Source organism: Brugia malayi (genome assembly GCF_000002995.4).
Source record: "Brugia malayi strain FR3 genome assembly, contig: Bm_v4_Chr2_contig_001, whole genome shotgun sequence".
Classification (NCBI taxonomy): Eukaryota; Metazoa; Nematoda; class Chromadorea; order Rhabditida; family Onchocercidae; genus Brugia; species Brugia malayi.
In genome coordinates this window covers 13,570,622-13,591,533 of record NW_025062476.1, presented here as the reverse complement: position 1 = coordinate 13,591,533, position 20,912 = coordinate 13,570,622, and the positions used below count along the sequence as shown (strand labels likewise).

The 20,912-nt window shown below is 22.2% G+C and overlaps 2 protein-coding genes across 2 annotated transcripts; one reads left to right on the top strand and one right to left on the bottom strand.

Moving 5' to 3' along the window:
* Positions 1-525: 525 nt before the first annotated feature.
* On the top strand, positions 526-8,966 carry Bma-polg-1 (Uncharacterized protein; the record flags this gene model as incomplete). Its single annotated transcript, XM_043079466.1, has 22 exons — positions 526-939; positions 1,484-1,584; positions 1,750-1,921; positions 2,069-2,182; positions 2,703-2,867; positions 3,160-3,239; positions 3,366-3,554; positions 3,690-3,755; positions 4,006-4,181; positions 4,250-4,331; positions 4,430-4,550; positions 4,980-5,128; positions 5,445-5,583; positions 5,777-6,025; positions 6,270-6,406; positions 6,775-6,909; positions 7,075-7,227; positions 7,383-7,545; positions 7,971-8,081; positions 8,262-8,378; positions 8,595-8,691; positions 8,806-8,966. The coding sequence occupies 22 exons, from the start codon at positions 526-528 to the stop codon at positions 8,964-8,966; spliced, it is 3,291 nt and encodes a 1,096-aa protein (XP_042935400.1).
* A 432-nt stretch (positions 8,967-9,398) lies between these two features.
* Bm8197 (Uncharacterized protein) lies at positions 9,399-13,155 on the bottom strand (the record flags this gene model as incomplete). The annotated part of the gene is made up of 5 exons (XM_043079465.1): positions 9,399-9,502; positions 10,404-10,582; positions 10,989-11,119; positions 11,840-12,025; positions 13,036-13,155. The coding sequence occupies 5 exons, from the start codon at positions 13,153-13,155 to the stop codon at positions 9,399-9,401; spliced, it is 720 nt and encodes a 239-aa protein (XP_042935399.1).
* Positions 13,156-20,912: the final 7,757 nt, after the last annotated feature.

The following is a 20,912-nucleotide window of genomic DNA, read 5'->3' as shown; positions in this document are numbered from 1 at the left end:
TGAGCGTTTTTTGTCAATATTCTATTTGTATAGGGAAATTAAACGACGATATCTATTGAAGTTATTAAATCTTTGTTTGACTTTTTTTCAGGTAAAAATTTTGGCTTGTAAAACAATATGAAAGTTAAACATGTTTGCTTTTTTGTTTAATTGTTTGATTTTAATGTCTGTTTTATCACTTTACACTTCCTCGGTATTTGTTTGATACATAGTCATTTGAATATTATTGTAAGTTATTTTTGATTCATTGTATTAGATAAAAACATAAATGATACTTTGAAATGTATACTTATATTGGATTTCCCAGAGTTGTTTCCAATTTTAAGATTAAACTGTTTGCTATTTGAATTATGTTTGCTAGTAAACATAACACTCCTCATTGCTCCACGTTGATAGTTCTAGAAATGCAGTACTTAAATTTGGTCTATTCCATTCAATATGTAACTGAAGTGGGGTAATTTTATTTTTTTATTTCTTAATTTTCTTTTTTTGTTTCATAATTTTCTTACTTTTTGTTTTAGAGGAATGTCAGTTCGATGTGGTTTATCATTTTTTCATAAAACTTGGCCAATTACTACTACACGATGGTATACAGTAGAAGTAAATTCACCAGAACAACCGTCAACATCAAAGAGAAATGCTTCATTTAGTTTGAAAAAGATTGATTTGGTACCGGAACGATTACATCGTCATTTGTTTGGTAATTATCCAATTCCTGAAAACACCTTAAAAGATGATCCATTTGAAATGCTTGATTTACCACACCTGGAAGGTTCAAATTTGTTAGATCATTTTCAAAAGACTGCTATGAAGCAGTTTGAACCATATCATCGCCTTCTCATTGAAGCAACTACTATTCGAAGGTTACCTGTTATGCCAAAGGAATGGAATTTTCATCCTGGTTGGACAAGATATGAAATAAACAAATCACCAAAACAGGTATGATTTTATCATTCATAAATGAAAGGAAAAAAAATAGGTATGATAGGAAATTGAAGATTAATATTATTTAAAAGTAGTAATAACCAATAAACAGAAATGTAGGGTTGGATTTTTTCTCACTTTTTCAATTTTTAGTTCTTATTATATTTATCCTATGAAAATATTATTACAGAGCTATACAAAAAATTTATCTTTCTTTTCTTTAATTAATAACTTTAATTACATAATTTACATAACTTTAATTAATATTGGTAGCGCTTATTCTTTCATATGAAAATATAAAATAAAAAGGTGATGTAAACAATTCTAACATTATTAAATATGTATGTATGATTCGAGTAATAGATAAGCGTTATGTTCTTGGAGGTTTTAAAGTTTTAATGGTTCATTAGCTATGGAATATGAAATGAAATTATATTCATTTTCGAATGTAAAATTTACTTTTTCCAATGAAACTTTTTATTAATGTATCAATGAAACTCTATCATATCTATTTATCTGCTTATATGGGAAAGAAAAAAAAAACGGCTTCTTTTTTTAGGTTGATAAGCCACTTGAAGATTTGATATTTTTTGATGTCGAGGTATGCGTTCGTGATGGATTACTACCAACTCTTGCTACTGCTGTAACACCAAAAGCATGGTATGATTTAATCAAGCATTATAATATGATTGAAATTTATATATTAGATTTTAGAAGAAAAACCATTCTAAATAACAATTTTTTTTTTTTTTTTTTGAGAAGGTTTCAAAAAAATTGCAAAAATATTAAACTTGAAGATTTTTATTAGAAATGTTTGTTTCTTAGGTATTCATGGTGTAGTGATCGTTTGGTAAATGGTGGAGACATACCTGAGCTTTACCGTTTGAATCATTTAATTGCATTTGAAGCAAATGAAAAAAACTTAAAACATCGTTTAATTATTGGACATAATGTAGCTTTTGATCGCTCAAGAGTTCGAGAGCAGTATTATAGAAAGGTAAATCTTATTTTAATATAAAATGTCTTACTTTAAATATGATTAATTGGAAAGATGATTATTGTTGTTTCTCGAAGTATTTAACAAACTTTAAATTAATTTTCTTTTTTTATTCTTTTAGAAAATAAGAAACTAAATATTATTTAGGGGACGAATACACGATTCTGGGATACAATGTCAATGGCAATACCTATATATGGAATGGCAGATCATCAAGTAGCCCTGTATGAGAAGAAAGATACGGAAGTAGATGATTCCGGAGTAAGCATTTTTGCAATATTCCCTTATTTTTTGAAATTTATTTTCAATTCTTTTTCTTTGTTAGTTTTCTAGAATTCATTTTTTGCCCAGTCTTTTGCTTTAATTCATTCATTTCATATGTAATTTGTCAAATTTTTATATGATCATATAGAGCTAGATTAGTTTATCTAAAATTACCTATTTTTTTTTCTCATTGATGATTGAAAATTGGAAAGTAATGATGATAAATGGAAGTAAAGTTTAATAATTATTTGAGTTAATTTTTATATTATTCACCAAGGTGTTATAATTCATGTGCTTGTAAACGAAAATAACGGCTCTTAAAATATAGTTTAATATTAATTTTTATTTTAAAATAAAATCTTATGTAAAAAAATTTTCAAAAATTTGTTTTAATGCGAATATGCATGTTGCATGAACTGCATGTTTGCATTATATCATTAGCAGTTTGATATCTCACATATATCAGCTATAAATACTTTGAAAATTAAAGTTGACTATTTGAAAAATTTACATTTAGCCAATTGGTTGGATTGATTATTGGCGATCGCTTGTGTGTAAAAATTCATTAAGTGCATTGCACGAAAAATTATGTGGTACTACTAATTCGTTGAAGCCATTGAACAAATCACTACAAACATTTTTCGTGAAAGAACCTATTGACGAAATACGTCGGTCATTTCAGGTTAGTTAAGTATATTACTAAGCAGAAATCATCAGGCTTATCAAAATTTATCAATTTCCCTTTTAATTTTTTGATTGATTACTATTCACATTGAATGGATAACTGATTTAAGCAGTCTTAAAAGATCATGATTTACAACAGTAAATTTATCAATTAATTAAGACTACTACTGATTATACTGAACGGAATATATATATTTCTTGTATAATTGAATTTATTACTGAGATAATGGGATATTGAATTTATTCTCTTCAATTTTTCAATCTTCAGTTCTCTTTTTTCTTCTTTTCAGGATCTTACAACATATTGTGCTTATGATGTTGTAGCTTGTTTTGAATTGTACCAAGTTTTATATCCTGAATTTACAAAAAGGTCCTAGTTTCAAAATTATTTTACTGATTGCAAAATTATTTTACTGATTATTTTACTGACTGATTGCATCTTTTCTTTAGCAATTACACTTTTTCTTAAATTGTTCTTTTGATCGCTAATTTTTAGATTTCCTCATCCAGTAACATGGCAAGGAATGCTTGAAATTGGCAATGTTTATTTACCGGTTACAAAGAATTGGCGGAAATTTTTCGACAATAATGAAACTCGTGCGAATAATGAGAATAAGATTGCTGCAATTGGAGTAGTATATGCAGCACGTGAATTGGTGGAAAAATTGGAAGAGCCGATTCAATCGTAAAATGTTTAAAACTTTATTCATCTGAAACAAATTTCAGAAATATTATAAGCCTTACATTAGCAAAGAAGTGGAAAAAAAAGGAGAATTTTGATTTTTTTTTTTTCCATACTTAACTTTGATGTTGCTTTTAGATACAAAAATGATCCATGGATGTGGTCGGTGGATTGGAGCAGTCGGAAAGGAGAAGAGTTTCCCATGTATGTGGTACTTCTTACGATATTGCAATCTAATTCTGATCTAGTTAAATTATATTAATTTAGAAGTTTAAAATATCAATTATATCAAATGTAGTTTAGTTTAAAATAGTAAAACGAATGTAATGCTACATATTTTGTGTAATTTGATATTAATTTTATATTGGTTAATATCTTAGTTAATATTTATATTAGTTTATATGACTCTATTTAAAATAAATTAGTGTTAAATTTGATATTAATTTTGTTTTAGATGGTATGAATCATTGCTACGTACTAGGAGCCTTCTTCATATGCCAGTTGAAGAGTTATCTCAGGCAGATGTGAAATTGAAAAGCCGTGTTGTACCACGATTATTCGGACTTTGTTGGGGACCATATCCATTACACTACAAAACTGATAAGGGTTGGGGATTTTTGGTTCCAAAAGGTAATTTTTTTCTTCTTATGTAGATATTAAAATTCACCAGATTTTTTTTTTCTTAATTTTTTTTACAGATCGTCGTATTGCTTTATCTGATGTGCCAGAAATGGACGAAGTTGTATTAAGACGAGGTGTAAAAGCCACGATTCCTGTGAAGTAAATTTTTTTTATTTTTAATAACCATCATATTACTTTAATTTACTATTATATTTGATTAAAGATTTTACTGTGTAGAAGATTGTTTTTTTTTCTAGAGCAATCCTTAGCCTAATACAACAAAATATAGCAGAAGGTATTGGAGATGTTCTGTTGACGCATTCGCATTCATCATCAACAACAATTAGTATCTTCAATTTTCACAAATTGCCACATCCTGTATTATTTTTTTTCTTTGGAATATTTTCCTGTAGAATAATCTCTTCAATGAAATTTCATCAAGTAGAAAGGAAAAACTTGTTGTTGATTTCTTTTTAGTAACATTTATATTCAGGATTAAGAATAGAACAGTACATTGTTTGGTGAGAATCATTTTTAGGCTAAGTTTCTCGAACTTATTTCCCATTTCTGTTTGTATTTTCATCAAAACAATATCATGCTAACTTATATGAATTGCTTTTTCTATTATATAAAGATGGAACGTAGAATCTTACTAGTTAGGTAATTTCTTTAGTAATTCTCTCTGTAATTACTTGATAAAGGTTGAGTATTAAATAAAATAATCATTATGTAAAGATGAAATGTAGAATCTTACTAGTTAAATAATTTCTATAGTGCTATTTTGGGAATAGAATTTTGATGTTTTAGAATGGTGAACATGATAATGTTGGTGATCCAATTTCAAAAGCATTCCAACTGGAAATTGATGAAGGTGTTTTATGGCCTGTGCGGTACAAGAAGGAGTTTTCAGATTTATATCGTGCAAGAAATACCACACGATTTTGGAACAATTATAGGTTTTTCTTCTTTTTTTCTAAATTAAAAAAGATTTATTTCTACTTTTTTTTTTTACTAATTTCTATTTTCTATCAATTAATTTTCTCTTTTCTCTAGTCAATTTATTGTTGATTTTTATTCTTATAAACAATATCATGATTACAATATATTGGTTATATGAGACGATCAGACGACTCATTCAATTAGTTTGAGATGATTACTAAGATTTCATTATAGTTAATCTAGCCAATCATTTTTCTTATTTCATGTTTTGCTTACTCTCTTCTCTTCATTTTTCATTTTCAAAAATTTGCTGAACATAAAAATGTCATGCAGAGATCGGTTTCAAGAGCAAGTAACAATTTGGCTGGATGAAAATGGTGATGAAGGAGCTATTGCGCCATCAATTATTCCAGCTGGTACAGTAACAAGACGAGCTGTTCATAAACTTTGGTTGACAGCTATCAATCCAAAAGTATTCATGTTAAAATATTCATTTTTTTCCATTACTTTTCTTAAAAAGTTTCTGGCTAGTAAAATTTAATTAATTAATATTAGTGACTCAAATAATAGTTTGTTTTTTTTTCTGCATTTTATTTTCAGATTATATTCCACTTTTTTTTTTTTTTTTTTGATGTTTATTCTTTTTATATTTTAAATTTCTACAGGATGATCAAATGATAGGTACCAATTTGAAGTCAATGGTAGAATGTCCTGAAGATTGGCATATAGTTGGTGCAGATGTTGATTCACAGGAACAATGGATAGCAGCAATGTTAGGTGATTGTTGTGTTGGAAAAGGTACAGCTGGTGTAACTCCTTTTAGCAATATGCTTTTAGCAGGATCTAAATCTGATAACAGTGATTTGCATAGTGTTATTGCGAAGGAAGTTGGTATTAGCAGAGATAAAGCAAAGGTTTGTTAATTAATAAATGAAATTCTTTTACTTTTTTCTTTTCTTTTCTTTTATTGATAACTTTATTTAAAGTAAACGTATTATCATTATCTATAATTCTTTAAACGATTTTATCAGCATTATTAGTGCTTATTATATTATGTACATTTTATTATAAGTTGCATTAGTTGATTTAATTAATTGATTGATTTTCATTTATTTTATATTATTGAATATCATTCACTGAAAATAATATTTATTGAAGGTATTGAATTATGCACGACTTTATGGTTCTGGAATAGTACATGCAGCTGAATTTCTCATTCAATCAGGAATGAATGCTACGAAAGCATTAAATGTAAGCAACAAATTATTCGCTACAACCAAAGGCAAACGATTCAAGTAATATCTTTATTCTTTTTTGTTGTTATCTTTCTTTTCGAACTAATCTGTTGAGCGGAAAATAATACTTTAAGATAGTATTTATAGATTAGAAATATAAATTATTTAATGAAATTAGGAAATCATATTATATGGATTGAGATGTAGCATTATTTGTATCATTTATAATAATATGTAGTTCTTTCATAATAGTTCTTGCTTCGTTTATTTTTTGCTTTTGAATTATGTATTTATCTCGAAATTAAAATTATTTACAGCTAATATTCTAGATAAAATGATTAGCGTGATGAAAATAAAACAAATATTCAGTTTCTTTTTTTTTCGTTTTGTGAAATTAGTAATAAAATCTTTTTTTTTTTTTTTTTCAGTTTTTTGAAATTAAATGAAAGTTACAATGATTATTTTCGTTGGTACATCGATAATATATGCCCTTCAAAGATGAAAGCAGATTATGTGTATGCAAATGGTACTTATTTCTTACCGGAATATCGCATTCGACAGGGGTATGTAAAATTTATATGGTTGTAATTGACGATTTTGCAAAATTTCTATTAAGTGTAGCAGTTAATGCAAAAATTGAGAATTTATTTTCAAAATAAAAAGAAAAAAAATGAATAGAATAATTTAATGTAAAAAAAAAAAAAAGTTAATATTGAAAATTTCTGAAGGAAACTGACGCTAAACTTTGAAGACTGGCTTTATGAAAGTGTATGGAATAAACTGCGTGAAAATGGACAGGATGAAGTCAATTTCAGCAAAGATTGGTTAATTAGTCAAATTTATGATGGTTGCAATGAGTATCAGCTGTACACTGGAGGCTTGTAAGTGGAAAAATTTATTTTATTTAATTCATTTTTGAAATTATCAGAGTAAAATGAGTGGTTTGCTTTAAAAAAAAAAAAAAAAAAAAAAGGATTATTTACAAGATGAAATGAATCATCCAGAAGATGGTAAGAAAACATTTGAATTTTTGCAGTGAATCTGATACGTTCAATTATTTGGAGCTAACATTGAATAATCCAAATCCGCGTACTCCAGTATTAGACTGTCAACTTGGTTACTGCTTGACACCGTTACCGAAGGATGTCAAAGATCATGAATATTTCTTAAAGAAATATCGACGTTCAATCATAAATTGGGTATTCGATAGATCATATTATTATTAATTAATGAGAGATTATTAATTTAATTATTTATTTGAGTAGTTCAGTGATTTGAAGGTTAACGTAGAGAAATTTTTTTTGAGATAGCTATCATCATTATAATATTATTGTTTGTAATCTTTCTTTAAAATTTGTCCACAGAAATAAACATATAAAAAACTAATTTTTACGAAATATTTTGAAATAAAAAAGAGAGGAGATTTAAAATAAAATAGAAGTGAAAGAAATTTTCAAAAATAGTTTATGAAATTGTAAACATAAATTTTGTTCAGAATTCTATATTTGATGATCAAATATCTGATTGATTAATAATTTATACTTATAACATTACGTGACAAATTTTATAATATCTCTAGTTTTGGATGATGCAATATGTATTTACATTTTAATTATCCTTTTAGGTGGTACAATCAAGTGCTGTTGATTTTTTACATCTACTTATTGTATGTATGAAATGGCTTTGTGAAATTTATAGTATTAAGGCTCGATTTGCTCTTTCCATTCATGATGAGGTAGATTCATTTCATTCCTGAAAATTAATTTATACTAAATTGAATAGCAGAGAATTTTGAAATATCTATGGTGTTTTTTTCTTATCTCGATAAGATATTTGAAATTTTCATGATTATATTTCCTCTTTTTTTTTTTTTTTCTTTTTGACATTGATTTGGATAAAGTAATTTTATTTTCAGATTAGATATATTGTCCCAGCAGAGGATCGTTATCGATGTGCACTAGCGTTATCATTAAGTAATATGTATGTGCGTGCTATGATTTCTCAAAAATTGGGCATCAAGGAACTACCGATGGTTTGTTGATTTTTTTTTTTTTTTTGAATATTTTTTTTTCTAAATTTGTTAGTAATATTTGCTTTTTGTTGTGAATAGCGAATATTGAAAATTTTGTATTGTTTTGTTTTTTTATAATTTTTCAAGTTATTTAGTGTTAAATTTACAATAAAACTAAACTGTTTTACTTTATGAGAAAATCATATTTAATTTTAACACTTATTTTATAAATTTCAGTCGGTTGCATTCTTCAGCCAAGTTGATATCGATCGTGTACTTCGAAAAGAGGTTAATTTAGTGTGCACAACGCCAAGCGGTGAATGCATTCCACCAGGTTGATTTTGATTCTATTTTTTGCATGTTTGAATGAAATTCAAATTTTGAGGTCAAAATTGAATAGTGATGTTTGAACTATTATTTGTAGATTAAATGAATGAATTTTGTTAAGGTGAAGCATTGGATATGAATGCTATTTTGGTGAAAACTGGTGGTACGTTGAAAAAAGTTGCAAATGCATCCTTTACCGCCAATGCGGCAGTTCAACAACAAATAGTATTAGGGAAAATAGTGAAATCTGATAAGAATCGAAACAAAAAGAGATTATCCTAAATTTTAAGACTATATTTGATTCCCAGTTATTATATTGTTGTTAATTAATTGATGTAACATCATATTAAATATTTTCGTTGTTGAATTTAACTTGTAAATGAATAAATGTTAAAAATTAAAAGTATCATTCATTACAAATGATATGAGATTATCAAAAATATTTAATGATCAGTTATATCCATTTAACATTAATACCCGTATAAAGAATACAGCAATCGTGAAAATTAAACGATCATCATTATAATATTATTAAAACATTTTGATAAATTAGTATTACAATTTCAAAATAATACATTTTAAAGAAATAAAAAAACAAATAATCAATGCATATATGCTTTAAATAATTTCATTTTATAGCAATTACTTTTTATACAATATGATACATTCAAATAAGTGAAAAAAAAAAGAGTGAGAGAGAGAGAGAGAGACTGTTCAAATAGATAAATTGTCTTTAAATATTGATCTTGTTGTTTCAGTCGTTTGTATTGTATAAATTGGTGGTAATGTTTGCGCTCTCGAATTTTGTTTTTGCATTTCTAAAATTTAACATTTATAAAGAAAAAAAAAATCTCAAAGAAAAAAACGAGAAAATTTGCTTTAATTTCATGAGTTCATTAAAGTTTTATTCCTATCATTCCTATTTTTATATATAGATTGTTTCCTCTTTATTTGCACTTTTTCATTTCATATCAATTTTGAAAAAAAAAAAAAAAAGTTATTCATCAGTTCAATCTCAACTTGTAATTAATTATTATAATTTTATTTTAGCTTATTCTTTAAAATTAACACTTCCTAATCATAAATTGAATTTGAATAGAATTTTTGATTAAAAATTTTAAAAATCAGTCCTTTAGTTTTTTTTTTTCTTTTAAATATTTCTTCTCATTATGCTGAAATATAATTTTCTGTTGTCTTATTTTTTACATCCATTACAAAATGATAAGAAACTTTTCAATAATTTTTTTTTTTTTTTTTAAGGGAAAATTATTGGTTGCATTATTCATAAGCTATAAGTGAACTAAATTCTTGCTTATATTGTTGTATTATTTTAATTTTTTATAATTTATTCTAAATGATACAATTATAGTCTTATTAAGTATATTTTATATGATCTTCTATTAACTTTTTTTTATTTTCTTTTACTTTAAATATTTCTTTGTAAGTTTTTCAACGATTAATCATAATGATGTTTTCTAATTTTTCCTCAAAAAAAAAAAAAAAAGGGAAAAAAAATTACATTTAATTTATCGTTTAAATATTTCATGAATTAATTTAACATAAATTTTTCATCTATATTATACAATAATAAAATTTATGCTAGCTTATTAATTTAGTTAGCATTTTTTATAAAATTCTAACTTGGAGGAAGTGTTTACTTATAAGTAATGAAAAAGAAAGAAATGCACAATTAAAGTTTAAAAAAAAATAGAAACTAACCATCTTTTTGCTCTTCGATCATTTTAAGCGCTTCATTATAGGTAGGTAATTGTGAATTTGTTGGAACAATTGGTAATGGTGATGTTAAAGCGCAAGTGGAATATTTTGGCGGTGATTGTATTCGGTCTTCTTCCTCATTTTCCACTTCCACTTTAAAATTCATCAATAATCTGAATAAGCTGAAATAATTGGAAGCATTTTTATTCTTATCACATCTTTTTTAATTTTTTAAATTCCTTTTTATAAAACAATGAGAAAAAAAAAACTTATATATTTTTCAAATTAAATTAAAAGAAATACAATTATGGATGAAACTATTTTTAAATTAGATTAAAAATAATGCGTAATAAATTTGGAGCAAATTGAGATATATAACAGGATGAAATGATTTGTAACTGATATATTTACATATTCCAAAAATTTGATTTAATTTTTTTAAAGCTTTAAGGAAAACGATTGTTTTTCTTAAATTTTTTAGAGTATTTATATAAAATATTTGATGAATAGCACATGTAAATGAGCGAAATTTTTTTGATTAATCTATCTTTTTAATCAAAAATTGAAAATATTTATAAACTAATTTACCTAATTTCGATTGTTGTACATATAAGTGCCACAATAAGCCATATATTTTCCGGTGTAACATAGCATTGTTCCATTACCAAACCATCAATTAATTTGCATATTAAAAATGACAAATATGTCGCACATAAAATCTGTCGCAAAAAAAATTTCAGTTAACATTTTATTTTGTTTTTTTTTTTTTTTTGCATTTCTTATTAATATTCATCTATTTTCCGGTGTAAACATTGTTTCATTACCATTATTTATATTATTATTATCATTATCATTATCAGATTGGATTAATAATTTTTAGCAATTTAGAAAAAAAGAAGGAGAAAAATTTGATGATTCAGAAAAAGGATAAAAAAAGCTACAATAAGAGAAAATGTTTTCCTTCTTTTCTTTTATTTTTTTTTTTTTGAATACGAAAGAGAAAAAATATATATTTTTTTTTAATTTTTTTGTTTCTTAAATATAAAAAGAAAAAAAACTTTTTTTTTTTTGAAAAGTGTATCATTTGAAAAGTTTAATTTTATTTTAAATTTTTGAAATATGTATATTATCATTGACTGATGTGAATGGATTTAAACAGATGTGACTACTAACTTTATAAATGACACAAACATATCATTTGTGTATCATTTTTAAACTTTAATTTTAATTTAAAATTTTTTTAAAATTTGTATATTATTATTATTATTATTATTTAATAAAACAAAAATGGATATAAATTGATGTGACTAACTTTATAAATGATACAAACACATCATTTATCATTTTTAAATTTTAATTTTAATTGGAAATTTTTTAAAATATTTATATAAGCAACATTTGATATAATACAAAAGTGGAAATAAACTGATGTGACTAACCTTATAAATGACACAAACGATGACAAGTTGTGGTATATGAACAGCAAAAGCAATACCAGCCAAAATTGTAAATGCTAAATTAATCAGTGCAACGATCAGTAATGATTGATTATTGTTGTAAATGATAAGAAGTGAAGAGCAAAGTGCAATATTCATCACACATAATGTAAGTATTCCAAAACTTTTCTGCAAAAAAAATGAAAAAAAGTGGAAAAAGAAAAAGTACAATTTGTTTAAAAATAAAATTAATTAAATTTCACATAAATTTAAAAAAAAAAAATGCTGAAATAAAGCATGGAAAGTAATAAGCAAAATGTTCGTTTTTGTCTTTTCAAAAGAAAATTTTTTTTCCTAATGTTAAAATTTAATCAATTTTTTAATTTTGTTTTTTTTTCCCCTCTTTTATATTAAATTTATAAAATTTATATTAAATTAGTAAAATAATAAATGAACAATATATTAGAACAATTTTTTTTTTTTTTTTTAAAAAAATAGAAAGTTGAAAAGATAGTAGATATGAAGAAATGAGTTTTTTTGCGATCAAAAAAAAATTTTTTTTTAATTATTCAGTTTTTTTTTCTTCATTTTAGAACTATCAATCAAAATACAGTCGTTTTTTTTTTTCTTTTTCTTTTTTTTTTTTTTTTTTTTGTAAATTCTGGAAATGATTAGCATTTGAAATTTATATCTCTACCTTTGACCTTCTTAAAAAATTAGCATATGTAAGCGAATTATTACCAATTTGAATTCATTTTACATAAGTTCAAAAAAAACCAATAATTATGAATGAATAATTAGTAACTTTTACTATTCCAATCTTCTAAAAATTATTTTTTTATTTAAATAATTTTATCCTATCAATTAATTTCATTAAATTTTTTTTTTTTGCGCAAGAAAAATTTTAATTTTATACAAATTTCATTGTTATAAATGAAAATTATACATTATGTATTTTATTGAAAACAGAAAAATGCTAATATTTATAAACTGCTGAGAAAAAAAATTTAATAGATAAATGAATACTTTTTATATGCATATTAAATTTCTTTTTTTATAAGTATTTAAAAACTTTCATTTAATTTTAAATTTTTTAGTTTTTTTTTTCAGAAAAAGAATTTTTTATGATTTTAAAAAATTTTAATTCTTATGTTTGATTTCTTTTTTTTTGTCATCACTTTCATTTGCTTAAAATTTACCTTTTTTTGGGCAGCAGAATATTGTTCTACATTTGGATTATTTTGATTGTTATAACTTGAACAATCACTTTCATTAGCTGTTTGTTCTCGTGATGACAACGGACCACAATTTCCCTCCATGTTTATTATCTGAAATTTTAAAAGAACTAATTAGGTAATTAATTATCTCATTATTTTATTATTATTATTAATATTATAATTATTGCTAACTATTACTGCTGAAAAACTGATTGCTTTCAAAAATAATAATAATTAAAATAAAATTATGGAAAAAGAAAAACTATTTAATATGAAATATAATCGATCGTAAATAATATTACTAATATTACTAATGCTGAAGAACTTATTACTTTCAAAAATAATAATGTTAATTAAAATGAAATTGTGAGGGAAAATTGTTTAAGGTGAAATGTAATTCATCGTAAGTAAAGTAAAGTAAAGTAAGGTAAGTTACAAGTACTAACATAAGTGTTGTAGTAATATTCTATTAAATAACAGATTAATATAATCATTTAATATATTAAAATATGCATTCTAATAGATATAACCATGATTATGAGATTTACAAAAAAAAATAATTAATTATCTTTCCATAAGAAATGTTAAATTATCAATTTAATTTGCATATTTTAATTCGAATTTGGTTAAAATTTAAAAATTTTATTAAATTTAATGTTATGCGCGCTATTATATAAAAATTTCAAATTAATAATGGAAGTTGTAGTAGTGACCGAATTTAAACTGTCAATTTATATTAGATAAAATCAGATTAAAATGCAATAATGCAGTAATATTTTTTTTTTTTGAAGTGAAAAAAAATGAGATTAAATTGCAATTCGTTGAGATTAAACTACAATTCGAGAAAATTAGCTCAAATTTTGATGATTTTTGTATTTCAAAAATTAGCATATCATTAACAGTATCAGAAATAAGAGAAAAAAAATGAAAATTAAAATTTCATCTATTTTAATTAAAAAAAATTGTAAACAATCAAATAGAAATTTCCTCCAATCAAAGTGTTTTCTTTTTTTTTTTTTTTTTTGTTCACAAAAGGATAAATTTTATTTAAATAAAAAATTTAGCAAAAAAATTTTTATTACTTGGATTGAATTTGAAAAATGCCTGATAATAAGAAATATAATGTAATATCAATGATGAAACTGCTAATCAATGTTCTTTATCAATATCGCTGGAATGAAATTCTTATCACTAGAATATTCCGTTAGTTATCAAAAAAAGGAAAGGAAAAAAAAAAAAGGAAGGAAGATAAGAAGGAAGAAATTGAAAAATTTTAATCATTGTAAAAATTTTTTATCAATTCATAAATGATAAGAGATGAATAAGTTATTTTGAAAAGAAATCATATAAATATTGATAATAAAATCTTTGATCGATTTATAAATTATAAATGTATGAAAGGTATATTTTTAAGGTCGATTATTTGACAAATGAATAAAATAAATTAAACATTTGAATCGAAAGACATTTCATATCAAAGAAAGCACATTAAGCTTTTGTTTCTCGTTTTTTTTTTTTGATAATTTTACAAATTTAAATGACGAATTTGTTAAATTTTTGATAGATTCCTTATTTGTACAAATAATAAGTGAAAATCAATAAAAAAGGAAAACATTTGTTTTTTGATAGATTCCTTATTTATACAAATGAAAATCAATAAAAAAGGGAAACATTTGTTGTGGTAAATTTCGATTTTTTTTTTTTTTTTCTTTTCGGCAATAAAATATGTGAAATAAAACAAATTTAAAAGTAAACATTATTGATTGATTAACTGATTGATTAATTGATTGATTTATTCAATCATTCAATCATTGATTAAATGGTCAATTGATTAATTGATTTGTAAATTGTTGTATGAAATATATATATATATATATATATGATTTTATTATTTTCTGCTATCTTATAAAAATTACAAAAAAAAAAAATTTTTTTTTAAATATTTTTTTTCTACCATTTATATACTTTATAAATTGTATTTATAAAAAAGAATAATAGTAGTAATTAAAGTAGAAAAAGAAATGAAAGTACCAAATAATAAATGGGATCCAGTGTTGACACTGTTTGCAATGGAATACTTTTTAACGAATGTTCTCGAAATGAATGGAATTGAATTTGTAATCTCGAAGTGTTTCCTGTAAATAAGTATAATATTATAATTTTGCGTTTTTGTTTTTAAATTTCTTATCGAATTTATACGAAAGTTAAAGATGATGCCTTTATTCATTTTTTATTTTACTCTTCTTATTTACAATTAACCTCTCTCTCTTCCTCTCTCTCTCTCGCTCTCTCTGATAATTTATCTACTAAGTAAGAAGTGCAAAAAAAAAGAGAATATTCTAAAAAAATTTACTTAGTCTTAATTTTGAAAAAAACAAGGAAATAAAAACAGCAATAACAATAACGATAGCAACAGCAGCAACAATAACAGCAATTGCAACAACAATGACAACAATTGCAACAACAACAACAAAAACAGCAGCAACAATAATAACAATAGCAAAAAAAAAGAATATATACATTTGTTATTTTTTTCATTTCATTTTTATTTTAATTAATTGATTAATTAATAAAAGAACGTAAATAATATTTGCAATAATTTATTTCTGCGAAAAGAAATAAATAACTTTTTCTAAAAAAATACTCTAATATTGCTAATGAAACTAATGAAATGATTCACAAAAATACCAAATAGTAAAAAAAATATAATCAATAAATTTCATTGTAAAAGAAAAAAAAAAATTCTTTTTTTCACTTTCTTTAAACAATAATTTATTTGTGTTAGTGAAAACGAAAAATTGTAAAACATTTTCATCAATGTAATAAATTCTAGTAATATTTATAAAAAAAAGTTTTTTTTTTTGATTTCATTTATTTTACTACGAATAAATTTATTTTTATTATTATCAAAACAAACAAAAAAAAAAAAAAAAAAAATTACCATTTGCTTATTTATTTATTTATTTACTTTTTTGTATTTGTTCGTTTTTTTTTTTTTAAAAAAATAATTGAAATTTGGCCTTATTTATAAAAAATACTTGAAAAAAGTAATTTATATTTTTTTTTAAAAAAAAAAATTTAAACTAAACTTAATTATATTATTTCTATCGTATGGCAAAGAAATTATCGATTATATACTAACAATAAAATATCGTCACTTTATTTACTTTAAATTGGACTATTATATAAATAAAATAAAATAATTATTTTTAATAACATCCGAATATTTTCTTTTTATGAATAAAAAATGAGCAAAAAAAAAGAAATTAGCAAAAATTTTTATAATAAAATATTATTTATGAAATTAAATTTTATTAAAAAATAATAAAATTATTTTTAAAAAAGGAAAGTTTTTTGATATATATATTAAAAAAAAAAGTTGAAAAAAATTAAAACATATATTGATTCTTCACAAATATTGCCAATAAAATTTTTTATTCCTTTTTTTTTTCTCAATTTTAATTTTTATTATTGATGAATTTATATCTATCGAAAAACAAAAACAAATTTGACTACTTTATGAATTAATAAAATAATAATATTTATTTATTTTAATAAATATAAAATAATTTTTTTTTTATTATCATTATTATCAATTTATGAAGTAAATTTTTAAGAGAGAGAGAGAGAGAGAAAAAAAAGAGAGGAAGAAAGAGATATGAATGCATGAAATGGAAGAAAATGAAATAGCAAAAACAAAATGAACATTTGATCATTTGATCAGTTATATATAAAATGCACTGATCACATCATCGATTATATTTTGATAGAAAAGTTAGATAAATATAATTTATTGTATAAATAAACAAGGTTGACAGGTTTTGTCACTTATTTTTCTTTTGTTTTTTTTTTCGATTTTAAAAGTATTTTTTTTTATCAAAAATGAATGATAAGAGATAATATATTATCTATGCTTCTATTCTTTGATAATAAAATAAGTCAAAAACAGAAAAAGAAAAATTATTAAATCATTAAATTGAAAAAATGAATTTATTATAGAAAAATCATTAATAAATTTGAAAATTAATTTTATAGAAATAAATGAAATATTTTCGGAAAAAAAAAATTACAAATTAATGAATTAATTAATAACTAGTGATAACAAACATTTTAAATAGTACAGAATAACATTTTTATCATTTTTATCTATTTACAATCAAATTTGAAAAAAAAATTTTTTTTGAAAGAAAAAAAAAGGTAAAGGAAGAATGAAGTAAGGCATATGATTGTAAAAAGTTTCAAAAAAATTGATGTTTTTAACAAATTTTTCAAATATTATTTTTTTTTTAAAAAAAAAAAAGAAAAAGGAAATGTATGGACGTTATTATATACATTGGTAGGAATCAGTTAATTAATTAATTGATTAATTAATTAATGGCTAGTGGTGATATTAGGTGTTGTAAAATGAAACTTATATTATCAATTATAAATCTTATCCATTGTAATTAAAAAATTGAAGAAAAATAAAATAATCATTAAATAAGTTTTTTTTTTTTCTCATTATTAATTTAATACAATAATAAAAAGAGATAAATTAATAACTTTTTATATTTATACTTAATATAATATCACATATCGTAATGATAATGAATTAAAATTAATTCAATTACAGATACTTGGTTTAAAAAATTCTTCGCTTTTTAAAATTCTTTCAAACAACATTTTGTTTTTATAAAATTATAAATTTTGAATTTGAACAGAAAATAAAAAAGAAAATGTTGAAATGATATAGTAATTAGAATCAACAGATAAATAAAAAAATAAAAATAAATAAATGAATTTTTGAAGGACAAAATTGATATACAAAATTAGGATTAATAAATTTTGTTAAAATGAAATGAAATTTATTAAATTATTCGGTAATGATTGCATTTTTATCTATTAAAGTTTATCAATTAAGTAATAATTTCGTACTTAAATTCTATTCATTTATATTAAATGAAAATTTTATTTTATTTCTATTTGCATAATTCATTCCTAAATTTATAAGTACCTTTTTTTTTAATTAAATTTATAAAAAGAATCCTTTTGATTTTGATGCAAAAATATTTGAATTTCTTGAAACCTTTATGTTTCCACCTTTTTTCTTTAAAATTCCTTAGAGTATTGCATATATTAATTATTAATTAATTAATATGAATTATTCAAGTCCTATATGTTTTTTTTTTTTTTTTTTTTTTTTTTAATTCGAGCTAATTCTGTTTTTGTTTTAATGCATATGATGTTAAAAATTAAATATCAAAATTATTTCCCATTTAAACTATATTTAAATTAACGAGAAAAATTAATTTATCTATACTACTACCATTTTTTTTTTAAATTTTAATTTAATATATTAAAATATAAAACAAAATAAACAAAAAAAAAAAAAAAAAAACAATATTAATAAGTGTTCATATTTTTGAACATTTAGATGGACGAATAAATAAATGACCAATTACATACAAATTTATGTTTATAGAAAATATAAAAAAGTTAGAAAGTTCAGAATGACTAACTGATGATAAAAGCTAAAAGTACTACTTAAGACTAATCACAATTGCTAATTAGTGCTAATTATAATAAATAGTAAAATACATATATTTATTATTTATTCTAGATTATATTGATAAAAAAGAAAAGAAAAATTCTTACAAATAACAATGGCAAATTTTTTTGAAACGATTAAAAATATATTTTTTGCAAACATATCAATTAAAATTTATGATAGTGTATGTTTTTGATTTAATTTTAATTTTTCAATCTTAATTTAATAGTGTTCAAACAAAATTTTTTATTAAATTTCTTCAAAAAAAAAAAAAAAAAAAAAACAATAAAAGATGATCTGATCGAATGATAATAATGAAAAAGTAATATAGGAAAGAATGGAAAAAAAGTAGAATTCAAAAAAAAACAAAAAATTATAATTTAAATATTACGCATTCAAATTATCGAGTAAATTTTGATTGCTATGTTTAATTAATTAATTAACTACTCAATAGACGAAACAAAATTTATTTTTTTAATTAGAGAAAACTTGAAATATTACTGTCCAAAAAAGAAATATTACTTATCAAATATGAAAAAATTGCCACAAAATTGTTATTGTAATAATGTAAAATTTTTGAAAATTTTTAAGAATTTTTCCATTTTTCAAATAATTAATTAGTTAAATGAAATAAATTAAAAAAGATTTCAACATGAGCATATTTTCCTGATCAGAAATGATGTTTAAGAATTTCTAAGACAATAATATATCATTTCAATAAATATTTATTAGTTGCTATTTACTTACTTACAATTAATTCCAAGGATTTTTGTTCTTTATATAATAATGGGAAGTTTTTTTTCTTGCATCGTTACTTATTATTTTTATTAATATTATTATTAACAATAATAAGTAATTTGTAATAATAATAAATTATTATGATACTTTTATTATTACTAATACTGATATCATTATTAATTAATTAATTAATATCATTATTTACCCCTAAAGAATAAATAATTATATTGTATAAATTAAGTAATGAATGTTCCGTTCCGCATAATTTGGAATTCATTTGGATTTTAAATATACATAGAAATAATAAACAAAAAATTATGTCAAGAAGAAGCGAGTAAATAGAATTATAAAATTTAAAGATTTTAAAACTTAAAAAAAAATTAAAGGGTTCTAAAATTAATAGTTTAAATTGATGATTTGGTAACAATTTATTAGGTAATTGTTGATCATTGATAAATTAAAACGATTGTCAAATGATTGTAAATTTATTATTAATATTTTTCTAAAAAATGACACAAATTAAAAAAAAAAAAAAAAAAAAGGAAAATGAAAGAAACAAAAAAGTGAATGCAACAAAATCATATTTCACTGATATCATTTAGTGATAAGCGAGAAATAAATGTAATTTTTCAAATAGCAATTTTACAAGAGAAACAACTACTGAAATTAATGTTTAAAAAAAAAAAAAAAGAAAAAAAAGAAATTGCCAAAAGTTAAGAAGGAAAAGGCAAAAAAATTTTTCAATAATCAATAATTTTTTAATTATTTTTTCACAAAAAAAAGAAGAAAGTTAGATTAGAATTTCGAAATTAATTTAATGAAATTTCAATTTTTTGTTTTTTTTTTTTCCACATTTTCATTAAATAAATTAAATTAATTTTTAGGAATAATTTTTATCACCAATATAATTTTTGTATTAGTTTTTTCTTTTTCGTTTTTATTTCTCAATTATTATTTTTAACTTCAAAATTAATTACAGTTAATCAACATTATTAACAATTAATTAATACCTGAATTATAATTTAGTTTCATATTTGATTTTATACTATTATTATTATTATTATTATTATTATTATTATTATTATTATTATTATTATTATTATTATTATTATTATTATTATCAATGAATACTTTTTGTAACTAATTAATTATATAATTAATTGTTTGCAATGTAATACTAAATAATAAGAAACAAATATGCGGCAAAAAAAAATGTCAGAAAAAAAACAAACTGTTTACATCTAAAACAAAAATTAAATGTAAACAACATTTATAGAATATCAGAAAGAGAAAAAAAAAGACATTTTCATTCTGAGTGTTATAAAATTTTCAAATGATTACAAAAAAATTTTAAAGCTATGTACGTATGTATGCCAACTTCATTTCTTGTTTAACATTTTATTCCTTTTTCCTTTTTTTTAAGAAAAAAAAAAAACGAAGGAGAGAGAAAGAGAGAGAGAGAGAGAGGGAAAGAGAGAAAGAAGTTTCCAAAAAGTATTTTGAAGCATTTGAAAAGACTTTGTGAGAGTTTCAAAATGAAAATTAATTTTCATTCCTTTCCTTTTTTTCAAAAATATTACCAAACAATGTGTGC